Below are 14,246 nucleotides of genomic sequence, written 5' to 3' on the forward strand. Positions count from 1 at the left end.
AAAAATATCTATATAGAGACCTCCGGTGAGTAGGATGGTTTTACGAGGAAACGATACTCATTGCCATTACCGCTTGACACAAAAAGCGTGCCACCCTGATATGATACGACCACCACCGCAAAGTGATTGATATGTTTTGTTTGTCGAGTTAATTATAGGATCACCTGCTTGTACCTGTCATCATAAGTCTATAACTAATAGATTGCTGTAAAAACATGTTTTTTGTTTGACAACGTGAGCCACAACCAAACCAAAGTAGAGTGAATCAATTTCACTGTTTATTTGGAGAAATGAAAATAAGAGAGGTAACTTGCACTGAATAATCTACGCTGACTGTTACTGACTTACCCCAGTGATGACTGTCAGTGGGTTTACCAGCACCGCCAGTTAGTACTGACTTCTGGCACTGACACACTACGAATACTGGCAGTTAGTACTGACTTCTGGCACTGACAGACTACCAATACTGGCAGTTCGTACTGACTTCTGGTGCTGATAAACAAAGCCGACAGTGAGTGCTGATTGCCAGTTCTGGCTATTTAACTATGTTTGACTTTCTTAAATCTCTCATCAAATTGTGAACATCGAGTACTTCTATAATGCAGAGCTTTGCTCCAAAATCTACTGCCTGAAACACAGTGTTTATCTAATAGATTGAGTTTTTCAAGTGTTTACAGTCTATTTATTTGTAGAGTATATCTGTTCTTCAGAAGCTTATTTATTTGTATGCATGCTAGTTAATTGTTAACCTATCAACTAAATCATGAACAGGAAGCTGCTTATTCCATTTCTTTACACAACAGCCATTGCCTTCTAAATCAGTCAACAGCATCACCTGCAACACCTGTCAGCAACATCAGCTGTGACATCTGTCAGCGGCATCACCTTTGACATCTGTCAGCAACATCACCTGAGGCATCTGTTAGCAACATCACCTGAGACATATGTTAACAGCCTCATCTGTGACATCTGTCAACAGCCTCACCTGTGACATCTGTCAACAGCCTCATCTGTGACATCTGTCAACAGCCTCACCTGTGACATCTCTCAACATCCTCATCTGTGACATCTGTCAACATCCTCACTCGTGACATCTCTCAACATCCTCACCTATGACATCTCTAAACCTCACTACACCTAGATCACTCCGCAGCAAGTTCACAATAAAATTGGCTCAATAAGCTATAAAGACAACTTGGTTTTTAGATAAGCTTGCTGTTCACTCATCTAAAGTTTGTTGGTGTAAAAACTAGGGGTTGGTGCCTCAGTGCTGATATCATGATTTTTATTACCAAAGTAAACATAGAATTCAAGGTTGTATCAAAAATAAAGCAGTAATGCTATTACAAGTTTTTGTGAAGAAACCAATTGGTTGTATTGGTCAGCGGATGCTCAAATAAAACGCTGAAAATATTAAGCTCTGTAACATTTAGAAACAGCATATAATAAAATATACAGTCAGTAGCTTTAAACAGCTGTTGACGGTACTTACATTACAAACAGTTACAGGCTGATAACATTTTCATATCTGATATGGACTCCCTTCTAGTACATTTATATTTGGAATTGAATATTGTTTATTCATTTAAAGGTAAACAGGGAAAATAACTTCTATAAACTCACTTGTGAGCCATGCAAAAAATAGGACAATTCTATTAATTTTATTTGAGCATCATATAATGAACTTCACTGAAAATCGCCTAAAAGAAACTAATTGAACAACTGTATAATATAGTTTGATTCTTTTGTGGTCCTGTAAACAGAGATCCTTCTGCACTACCTAAGTGAGACCGAAGAGAGTTTTGCTAACTTCTCTTTTAATGATTCTGTTTTAGACATTTCTTCTCCAATGGACTCATATTGTTGAGTTGTAGGCACAACGTCTGGTCCAACGAGGAGAGTCACTATCTTTTTGTCGTCTTGCCTTTGATAAAGCATCTCTCCAGGAAAGTCTACAAGACCCCATCTTCTAGCTCTCAGCAGGATTCCGACCACCTATCAATGAAAGACAGACACATTTTTTGGAACCATACTATCTTTTAGCATGATTGTCCATACTCAATTTTGACCTTTTAGTTATGACATGATCTTAGTAGCAAATAATCCTTTCCTGAATTCGAATGCATGCAGAACAAAATCCACTCAAAACATTAGATCTTTATTACTTCTTTAAAAACTTTAGGTCAGATTTGACCGATTCTAATATTGTTTAATACATATTTTAGGATGTCTTTCCACATTGGCAATATGTGTATATACAAAGGGGAACAGCTTCAGCTATTACCTGGGCAATGCAGCTATTTTTAAGACTGTAGATTTAGTTTGAGACCAAAACAACGTTTTACACAACTCTTCTGAGTTTTTACTCTTACAAAATGTAGGAACTCTCATTATTTTACTTCAGAAGCTGAATGTACCAAAGCTTTGTAATAAGGTAAGATTTAGAACGAAAGGAACTTTTGTCACATTTCATAGAAGCAACTACATTTATATGCACTGAATAGAGCACAAAATACCTTTCACAATTCCTACATATCTGCCTTATCAATTCAAAATGTTGCAAACTCTAGTTTGCTTTAATTTCGTCAAACAAATCTCAAAGCAAGCGTTGAAAGTAGCAAAAAAGTCACCAGAGCACTACTCGAAACTTCGAAACAGCGAAACTTCATTCGCTGTTTGAGAATGACAGTTGTAAAAATCTATCTGTTTAATTGTTTATAAGAAACAATGCCTTAAAATGTTTTAGGTTTCATAATAGTTTAGTATGAAATGATAAAAAACAACTATGTATTATTTAAATGGATCATAAGAAATCTTTAGCTAATACAAAACTAACACTTTTCACAACTGCAATCTACTTTGATTACTGGTATGTTCAAGTATATAATCTAAGCTTTGACATATACTCTACCTATGATTACTGGTATGTACAAGTATATAATCTAAGCTTTGACATATACTCTACCTATGATTACTGGAATGTACAAGTATGTAATCTAAGCTTTGACATATACTCTACCTATGATTACTGGTATGTACAAGTATACAATCTAAGCTTTGACATATACTCTACCTATAATTACTAGTATGTACATCATCTAAGTTATAACATGATACTCCACCTATTATTACTAGTATGTATATCATCTAAGGTATAACATGATACTCTTCCTATAATTTCTTGTATGTTTTACTGCGGTAGTCTCTGTCAGTTATCTTGCTAGAGCAATTTATGAGACGTAGCTTATGAGGTGAAAACTTACCCTAATACATGTAATTCACATGTATTAGTATTGCGTATACCCTAGAGTTTTTCAAATATGTGTTATATTGAAGTTATCGCCTCTTGGAAACTGTGAATTGTAGACCATTGAATTTGACCCTTGCTAATTTGTTTATGGCTGTACTGTGCTTACTTGCAACTCAATCAGAGTGGCTTTTAAAAGCTTAGAATATGTTGGATGACGATGTAGTATTTTAACCAACCTTGTTTGAAATGGCGGTGTAGTATTCAAATAGTCTGCCAAATGTTACTCGAACTATGTCAGGATTTGTCTCATCTTTTTTTCCTATTCCTCTAATTACACTCACAAGAGTCAGCATTTCGTTATTAATGTGCTGAGAAGCTCTCACTGCTCTTTGTTCTGTCAGTGAACCTGTTGAATAGAACACCTGTAGGGGAGTGTCAAATAGATCTCTTGCGAAAGAGTGGACTGCTTTGGTTTTTATTTCCCATTGCTACTGCCACTATTATTATTTTTACTACGAGTATTACTATTACTACTAATACTGCTACTAAACTGTGTGATTTTGTTTAAACATCGCTATCACATTTTTTCGCAGTAAACGTTCCACATTGGCTTAATATAGGTGTGACAACAGCAATTTCTACACAATTTAAAACATTCATTGCAGGAAAGTCAACTTGATTTTAATCAGGGGTAAGTCGCTCATAGAAGAACTTGGGCAGAGAAGTAATAGTACAAATCAATGACACACTTTCTATAGGATTTGTAAACTTGAGTATTCATTCAATTAAAGAAAGCAGGTGCATCTCTATCTACCTTCTGGTGGCTTCCCATAGGTAGACTCTTTGTGGGAGAAGCTCATCAAGTGACTAGCAGAGGCATCCCAGGCCTTTTCAGCTTTTCTATTTATTCCGATAGAGCGAACAGGAGTGCCCTCAGGTGGTGGAGCTGGCATGGGATATGGATAAATGCTATGTCGAGGTGTTGCTTGTTCTCTGCTCTCCTTTTCCTCAGACATTTCTGTAGGTATACTACATTTACACCAGTATAGACAATAGAAAGTCTAATCAACTAACATTTCTAAGTTTATACAGAAGTTCCATAAAGGATTAGATGATGGTGTTCTATAATCCTATCATATATGCAAAAGTAAATATGTACACATGTCACATCTTTAGACTGGTATAAGTCAGTACTTTGCACCACTAAATGGTTACTTCTTTATATTACTCATAAACATTTGAGTAGTGTAGTGTAGATCATCGAACAAAATTCCCTGCGTCTTCAGTCGAGAGACAGGCACTCAAGTCTACAGTACAGAGATGAACAAGCAAGTTTACAGTAGAGAGAGACATACAGATGAGTTCATAATATAGAAACGCACGTGTAAGTCGGTATAGAAACATACATGTGAGTAGAGAGCCATTATGTGTGAATCTACAGTATAGAGACATACATGTGAGTAGAGAGCCGTTATATGTGAATCTACTGTACAGAGACATACATGTGAGTAGAGAGCCATTATATGTGAATCTACAGTATAGTGACATACATGGGAGTAGAGAGCTTTTATATATGAATCTACAGTATAGAGACATACATGTGAGTAGAGAGCCGTTATATGTGAATCTACTGTACAGAGACATACATTTGAGTAGACGGCCATTATATGTGGATCTACAGTATAGAGACATACATGTGAGTAGAAAGCCATTATATGTGAATCTACAGTATAAAGACATGCATGTGAGTAGAGAACCATTATAGGTGAATCTACAGTATAGAGATATACATGTGAGTAAAGAGCCATTATATGTGAATCTACAGTATAGAGACATACATGTGAGTAGAGAGCCGGTATATGTGAATCTATAGAGACATACATGTGAGTAAAGAGCCATTATATGTGAATCTATAGAGACATACATGTGAGTAGAGAGCCATTATATGTGAATCTATAGAGACATACATGTGAGTAGAGAGCCATTATATGTGAATCTATAGAGACATACATGTGAGTAGAGAGCCATTATATGTGGATCTACAGTATAGAGATATACATGTGAGTAGAGAGCCATTATATGTGAATCAACAGTATAGAGACATACATGTGAGTAGAGAGCCGTTATATGTGAATCTATACAGACATACATGTGAGTAAAGAGCCATTATATGTAAATCTACAGTATAGAGACATGCATGTGAGTAGAGTCATTATATGTGAATCTACAGTATAGAGACATACATGTGAGTAGAGAGCCATTGTATGTGAACCTACAGTACAGATACATACATGTGAGCCTACGGTATAAAGACATACATGTGAGTCTATAGTACACAGACATGCATGTGCATCTACAGTGTAGAGATTAACATGTAAGTTTACAGTAGAGAGAGACATACAGATGAGTCTATAATATACTAACATTCTTCTAAGTCAGTATAGAGACATACATGTGAATAAAGAGCCATTATATGTGAGTCTAAAGTATAAAGATATACATGTGAGTAGAAAGTCATTATATGTGAATCTACAGTTGAGCAAGTGCATGTCTAGAGTTTTCCATTTGAAATAATTTGTGCAGATGAACAGCCGAGTGAAATAGGTAAAGCATAAAAATAGCTATTAAGAGGGCTGAAAATAGAAATGTTCACATGATATTTGGTAATAAAAAACATTTCACTTTATCTTAGGTAATCTATCTACTAATAGACATAATAATAACAGTAATAATAACAATAATAATAACAGTAGTAATAATAATAACAACAATAATAATAATAATAATTGTTGTGCAAGACATCATTGTACAAGACAAAGAGATTGATTACACATGGATGATCGACACAGCCATGACAGGAGACGCAAGGATAACAGAAAAAGAGAAAGTGGAGAGGTATCAAGACCTGGCAACAGAGATAAGAAGAATATGGAAAACATTAGCGACGGTAGTACCAATCATTGAGGAAGCACTGGAAGCAGTGGCAAACCAGCACGAGCAAATGCAGCTGCTGGACATAGAAAAGAAGGAAGTAGATAGAGTACAATTCTCTGCTCTACTAGGATGAGCGAAGATACTGAGAAAAGTGTTGGATATCCCAGGTTAGGGGCCCTAGCCCGGTACCAACATATCACCTGCTGAAGAGCTGAGGAAATCAACAAGGGCAATAATAATAATAATAATGATGATGATTAACAGATGGCATGCATGCAGGTTGATAGAGCATAATCAATGTCTGGTGCCACATCTTTCTAACAGAAGGTCAAAAAAGTCTTTTAAATCGTAACTCTAATTGCTGTCTTTAAGAGCATCAGAGTTACGATTGCTCTCTTGCTGAGTAGAGACTCAAATAAATCATGAGTGTTTAAAAATAACAGAGACAGCTCTGCAAATCAGATACGACTGCATCCTATTTGTTTGATGTACCTGTGCTAGTCATTGATCTTTGAATCTTGATATATTATGTTTAAATCATTAATATATCATGAACTAAAAACCTACCATAAACGAATCCATCTATTGTTCAATATACATTGCTGTAAGATTAAAAGATTCAAGTTTGTTTCCCCTGTTCTTAAACGTATCAATAACCATAGTTGAAGTATCATGTTATAGCTTAGTTGATATACATACTAGTAATCATAGGTAGAGTATCATGTTATAGCTTAGATGATTTACATACTAGTAATCATAGGTAGAGTATCATGTTATAGCTTAGATGATATGCATACTAGTAATCATAGGTAGAGTATCATGTTATAGCTTAGATGATTTACATACTATTAATCATAGGTAGAGTATCATGTTATAGCTTAGATGATATACATACTAGTAATCATAGGTAGAGTATCATGTTATAGCTTAGATGATTTACATACTATTAATCATAGGTAGAGTATCATGTCATAGCTTAGATGATATACATACTAGTAATCATAGGTAGAGTATCATGTTATAGCTTAGATGATTTACATACTAGTAATCATAGGTAGAGTATCATGTTATAGCTTAGATGATATACATACTAGTAATCATAGGTAGAGTATCATGTTATAGCTTAGATGATTTACATACTAGTAATCATAGGTAGAGTATCATGTTATAGCTTAGATGATGTACATACTAGTAATCATAGGTAGAGTATCATGTTATAGCTTAGATGATATACATACTAGTAATCATAGGTAGACTATCATGTTATAACTTATATGATATTCATACTAGTAATCATAGGTAGAGTATCATGTTATAGCTTAAATACATACATGTAAGCAATCATAGGTAGAGTATCATGTTATAACTTAGATGATATACATACTAGTAATCATAGGTAGAGTATCATGTTATGACTTAGATGATATACATACTAGTTGACATTAAGTATCGTGCTATCGCTTTCTTTGAAGCAGGCATTTTATAGTTGCCGTAGTTATAAATTCTGACCAAAACTGACATGAATAAAATATAAAAAGTGTTCCCATATTACTAATGTCTGTCTCGAAACACTCTAGACACACTGATATTGTGGTAATGTACCTACCGGTCTTTCATCAACTCACTCCTTGTGTACAAATACTTGTAGGCAATTGCTCATGGCTCTAAAATATATTCCAGCACAGCTTGTTGAGCCATACATTTCCTGCATGTTATTATAAAGCAATTACAAGCTATCAACTATAATAGGTACAGCATTCATCCGCTTATATCTGTGCACCGGCCTACTAGCCAATTTAACTAACATGCAATGCTAAGCAGCAATGATAAGAAGATGATGAAAGAGTGCATGTATGTTGAAAGAGTAGGAATGCGCTACCATCTAGTTGAAGCTGTTAGCTTTGTTGGAGCATGATAGTAGCTGAGGAGTGGTGTTGGTGAGGAGGCTCTTTGAGTCACCGGTTATAGAATATCACATTCCCATATGTAGCATATCACATGTCCGTTTGTAGCTTACAACATGCCTACATGTAGCCTATAACGTACCTACATGTAGCTTATCACATGCCTACAGGTAGCATATCACATGTCTAGATATAGCATATTATATACTTACACATCCCTTGACATTTGCCTGCTTATAATATGTCATGTACATTTTATATGAAAGAAATTATATAAATATATGTATATATTATATATATCCATATCCATGTCCGTATATCCATATCCATGTCCTTCGGTAAGTAATGAGCAAGTACTCATGCTATAGACAATACTGTTTTGGCTATTGAAGCCTCATCAGTGCAGCTCAGAGCAGGCAAGGGAGACAAATCCCACTGCCAATGAGAATTGACATCTGCCATAAAACAACTAGATTGCCTCACAGACTTTAAGAAACCAATGTGCTGGCACCAGAGTGCTCAAATCACAACAGTGATGAGCATTGCACTAAGGCTAATAGTGTCACACCTTTCACAGAATTCTCAACCGAACCGAAGTAAGGGAGCAAATACTCATGCTACAGACAGTACTGTTGCGGCCATGGAAGCCTCATCAGTGCAGCTCAGAGCCGGCAAGGGAGATAATCCCAGGTATATATATGTATATATATATATATATATATATATATATATATATATATATATAAACAGTTCACAGATATGTGAAAGATGTGAACTATGTAGATATATTCATATCTACTGTGTAGGTATACAGTAGATCTCAACCTGCATATATATACATATGTACTGTAGGTTGAGATCTACAGCCCGATGACTGCGCAAGCACGAAACTGACGGTACCTAGCCAAAATAAGTATTCTATCTAGTTCTCTACTAATTTATATATGTATATACTTATGTATGTAGTATATCTATTTATATGTAACACACCTATAGCCATGCATATACCGTATCACATCTACAACCACGGATGCAGCACCATCACATTTATGTCCATGGATACGGCGTATCACATCTATAGCCATGGATACAGTGTATCACATCTATAGCCATGAATACAGTATATCACATCTATAGCCATAGATACAGTATATCACATCTATAGTCATGGATACAGTGTATCACATCTATAGCCATGGATACAGTATATCACATCTATAGCCATGGATACAGTGTATCACACCTATAGCCATGGATACAGTATATCACATCTATAGCCATGGATACAGTGTATCACATCTATAGCCATGGATACACTGTATCACATCTATAGCCATAGATACGGTGTGTCACATCTATAGCCATGGATACAGTGTATCACATCTATAGCCATGGATACAGTGTATCACATCTATAGCCATGGATATAGTGTATCACATCTATAGCTATGGATACAGTGTATCACATCTATAGCCATAGATACGGTGTGTCACATCTGTAGCCTTGGATACAGTGTATCACATCTATAGCCATGGATACAGTGTATCACACCCATAGCCATGGATACAGTATATCACATCTATAGCCATGGATACAGTGCATCACATCTATAGCCATGGATACACTGTATCACATCTATAGCCATAGATACGGTGTGTCACATCTATAGCCATAGATACAGTGTATCACATCTATAGCCATGGATACAGTGTATCACATCTATAGCCATGGATACAGTGTATCACGTCTATAGCCATAGATACAGTGTATCACATCTATAGCCATGGATACAGTGTATCACATCTATAGCCATGGATACAGTGTATCACATCTATAGCCATAGATACAGTATATCACATCTATAGCCATAGATACAGTATATCATATCTATAGCCATGGATACAGTATATCATATCTATAGCCATGGATACAGTGTATCACATTTATAGCCATGGATACAGTGTGTCCCATCTATAGCCATAGATACAGTGTATCACATCTATAGCCATAGATACAGTATATCACATCTATAGCCATAGATACAGTATATCACATCTATAGCCATGGATACAGTGTGTCACATCTATAGCCATATATACAGTATATCACATCTATAGCCATAGATACAGTATATCACATCTATAGCCATAAATACAGCGTATCACATCTATAGCCATGGATACAGTGTATCACATCTATAGCCATGGATACAGTGTATCACATCTATAGCCATGGATACAGTGTGTCACACCTATAGCCATGTTTCCTGAGACATTACGCACTATAAACAAGCACAGTAACCAGATAGATTCCGTTGGTCCCTAATTTAGATCAATGATCAAGAGCTACTGACTGTATCAGGTCATGATTACAGAATACTGAGTCAATACTGTTACTCATTTTGCTGTAAGTTGATAACCTCTGACACGGTTGAGTACACAATGACAATGGTTAATCATTCACAGTAGGTACAGAACATGGATTACACTAGAGCCCCTTATAGCAGCCCTTGCACTAGAACATAGTTCATTAGTGGATGACACCAACTTATATAATTCATAGATACTAATATTTTCGATTAACAAGGACAATATTTCCATGGAAATTTAATAAATCCGTTTTGAATTCTGCTAGATATTGCCTCTAACTACTATAAAAGAACGCTTGGCATTATTACATTTCTTAGACTATTCATTAGTTTTTAGTAAGACTTTAGCTTTTTTGTGTTTGTTGGTTTTTTTGTACACTACTTTTTAGTTAGTTTACTTCCTGTGGTGCCTTGTGGAAAACATGTAAAATATGACTATCGATAACCACAAGAAAGATTGCTCAAGTACATGTATATATTGGCTTTAGGTTGGGAACTTAAAGGAAATTGGCAACCATCAACAATAAAGTTAATGCATAAAGCAAGAAACTGATAGTTCAGTTTTCTGGTATTTTCCAAACAGCACCTTTAACTAGGTTTTACCATATGGAAATATAAATAGACAGGAATGCTCATAATGCATAAGACCAAGTCTATTTTAGAGTTACCTACCGCCGCACAATTTTTATTTAAATCAAGATTTGCTTTCCCGCTATGGTTCTGATTTACCGAAGCCACTTTAACAGACTTTTAATCACTTCCCGTATGAGCTGGGTGTCTTCTTGTCTTGTCGATCGTCAAACGGAGGTTCGTATTTATTATAGAAGTAGTATTTGAGAAATCTGAAAAATAATGGCTCTGAAAGGAACGTTAACAAATTTTAAAATTTTATGTACACAGTTATGATAGCAATCAAAACCATAAGCTTTACGATGATCTTACCAATGCCGACTGTGGATAAGATTTTCAAAGCATAGGCCCCTGGCATTATTTTTTAACAAACTATACTTAAATTACATTTTTGAAGATATTTTGATAGAATTTTGTGTTTCCAAAAATAAAGAAGTGGAACAAATAGTACCAATACTTTATGATATGCCTAGATACGTCGGTGGATTGAGTTGCATTAACGGGTTTGTAACTTACACATTTTTGTTGGAGAGAATTATGTTATTCAAAGTTATGAAAGTTTGTTGGACACGAACAAAAAATCAATCAATCAAAAAACTAAACGAATCAATTCACGGCTTGATTTGGCCTGATATTTTGTCTGTACAGCCTTTATACTGTTTTAATTTTTGGGCCAGTTAGTTTTCATTCATTGTTCTTGTTGCAGAATGCATTGCTTATTAATGCAGCTGGAAGTTTTCGGAATTCTTAATTTTGCTAGCTCAGGAGTAACCAACTCAGGAGTTATTCAAGTATTCTGGTCACGTACAGCCTGTCAAACGCATTCATAACAACTAGGTGTACTTAAACTGATGACAAGCTGAAAATCCACTCGTCTGCTAAATCATTATATATATGTTGTTGCGATTACTTATAACAACAATTTGAGCAAGTAATTGTCACGCTGGTTAATTATCTGAGCCACTACAAACCATAGGAAGTGTTACGACCCTGTTAAGATACATGCTAGTCTAGCTGGTCACACCTCGAGTAACTTATGTTTAGGTAAGTCATATTGTCTGATACCGCTGCTTTTTCAAACTTTTGCTTTTAAACTCAAGATATTCTGATTTGTAAGCATAGAAAGTTAAGATATGTTGGATGCTACTTCTCATGGACTATCATACTGAATATAATACCACTAGGCACCATTTACTCATCTCACCCTGTGTAGGAATTTTTACTTTTCCTCACTACAGGCTACTCGGCTGTAGAGGAGCAATTACAGCTTATTGGCTAATGCACTAAAACCTCCACATACAAAATTGATCTTGTTCGAAGATTGTTTTCATGTGTCTAAGCTGTCATATGTTGACGCAAATCTTCCTTTAAGATGACACTGTGTTCTGTTTAGTTTAGTTCATTCCGCAGCTCAAAACCTCAACTATAAATACTTCAGTTTATTATCATATATTAGCAACGGTTAAGATCTTGAGGCGAGTGCTCAAACTCCCGGTCTCTGGTAGGAGCCTCGAGCTCGAGTAGGCTTTACCACCCACTTGGGTGAGGAAACAAATTTTTTGTATATAAATATATATATATATATCGTTAAAATAAATGCATCATATCAATATTAAAAATTTAGATGTAAAGAACTAAGCTGCATTAAGAAGTCAAATAAATTTGCTAATTTATATAAATTTCAATGTTTGTCTTTTTGTCAAACCCCCAGTCCAGTTAACCAATTAAAATCTAACAATGAAAAATTTGGTTTTGGTTTCTGGATTTGATCTTGGGACCTCCGGATCTAAAGGCGGCGGCTTAACCATTAAGCTACACTGATCAAACCGTAATTACTTTGGTTAAGATACTCACACTTGAAGGGCTTGCTATTATGATTGACGTGTTTTATAGCCTTTTCGCCTTTATATTAAAGACAGGTGAATTTAGGTGTAAACTTGGCAATGCAAAAGGTGGCAAGTGTGTAGATGTATCATAGACATAGCGTAGATATAGCATAGATATAGTGTAGATGCAGCGTAAATATAGTGTAGATATAGCGTAGACAGTGTAGATATAGCGTAGATGTAGTGTAGATATAGGGTTGATATATGTATTAATACATATATATATATATATATATATATATATATATATATATATATATATATATATATATATATATATATATATATATATATATATATATATATATATATATGATTGATACACACATATATATAAACTGTAAAACCTGTATTTGAACGCTACCTCTATTTGACCACCACTATGCGAGAAGGGTTAAAAATAGAGCGCCACCCTTTAATTGAATGCCACTTCTATTTGACCCATACTATTTGACATTCTTAATCTTTAGGAACTCATAATAGCAAGTGATCAATAAAAGAGTGTCAACAAGAATGCGCTAATAATGACTCAATTACATCAATACCAATTTGTTTGTTTTCTTTGTTCGCATCGAAGTCCGTTCTCCAACTCTGAGTCTTTAAATTTATTCATTAAAATCTTTGATTGCAACACTATAGAAATAATTACTAAATACATCAGGCTAATACTAGTGCCTTGTTTAATGCGGTCTTGATAATTCGACGTATGTGAAAAGCGTTTTATCAATAACGATGCTTTGGACGACTTGTGCTAAGTGCGCACCCGGTCAAAATTCATAATTGTTTTCGTGAACAGTTATTCAGATAGCCAAGTTATGAAAGATATAGCATAGATATAAAAGCATAGATATAGGGCAGTTATAACGTAGATATATCGTAAATGTAGCGTGGATGTGGTGGAGGTGTGGCATAGATGTAGTGTGGATGTACCATAGGTGTAGTGTAGATGTGGCATAGGTGTGACGTGAATGTGTCGGAGGTGTGGCGTAGATTTGGTGCCGATAAAGCAAAGAAAATAAGCATCTGCACAACTATTCAGAAATACCCAAAGTCGATTGTTCAGTGCAGGTGTTAGACTGTCGGTTTGCTAATCTGATATCACGAATTGGAGTCATGTTGAAATCAATCTTTTAGCCTGACCTCTCACACTAGCTCCGGAAAAACGGAAGACAGACAAAATTGCTTGTGCAGTAATACATATATATTTTTATTTTTTTTAGACCAATGCAACATTTTTTTGCAGCATAGACCTTGCTGTCTAGATATATATAAAA

General features: G+C 35.2%; 2 protein-coding genes across 4 annotated transcripts in view; one reads left to right on the plus strand and one right to left on the minus strand.

The window, feature by feature from the left end:
* Nucleotides 1-1,264: 1,264 nt before the first annotated feature.
* LOC137396656 (actin-binding Rho-activating protein-like) lies at nt 1,265-7,894 on the minus strand. 2 transcript variants are annotated; one of them, XM_068082972.1, is made up of 4 exons: nt 7,791-7,894; nt 4,065-4,279; nt 3,487-3,656; nt 1,265-1,995 (listed from the first exon to the last, which is right to left on the minus strand). In XM_068082972.1, the coding sequence occupies exons 1-4, from the start codon at nt 7,799-7,801 to the stop codon at nt 1,777-1,779; spliced, it is 615 nt and encodes a 204-aa protein (XP_067939073.1). In that variant the 5' UTR covers nt 7,802-7,894; the 3' UTR covers nt 1,265-1,776. The 2 variants fall into 2 exon arrangements, with proteins under 2 accessions (XP_067939073.1, XP_067939075.1); XM_068082974.1 differs by having other exon boundaries at nt 4,065-4,268; nt 7,791-7,884.
* A 3,348-nt stretch (nt 7,895-11,242) lies between these two features.
* Nucleotides 11,243-14,246, plus strand: part of LOC137396970 (HEAT repeat-containing protein 5B-like) — a 69,124-nt gene continuing 66,120 nt past the window's right edge. For both annotated transcript variants that reach the window (XM_068083250.1, XM_068083251.1), the window contains exon 1: nt 11,243-11,263. The gene's annotated coding sequence lies outside the window, so the exon portion shown is untranslated. The remainder of the gene's footprint in view (nt 11,264-14,246) is intronic.

This window comes from Watersipora subatra, chromosome 5, assembly GCF_963576615.1.
Source record: "Watersipora subatra chromosome 5, tzWatSuba1.1, whole genome shotgun sequence".
In the NCBI taxonomy this organism is placed as follows: Eukaryota; Metazoa; Bryozoa; class Gymnolaemata; order Cheilostomatida; family Watersiporidae; genus Watersipora; species Watersipora subatra.

Bases quoted from the DNA above. Each gene is read 5' to 3' on its own strand.
- LOC137396656 (XM_068082972.1), bottom strand. The intron at 3,657-4,064 runs GTAGATAGAGAT...TCTATTCAACAG, and splicing joins CTATGGGAAGCCACCAGAAG to GTTCACTGACAGAACAAAGA. The intron at 1,996-3,486 runs GTTGGTTAAAAT...TTTCATTGATAG, and splicing joins ACACCGCCATTTCAAACAAG to GTGGTCGGAATCCTGCTGAG.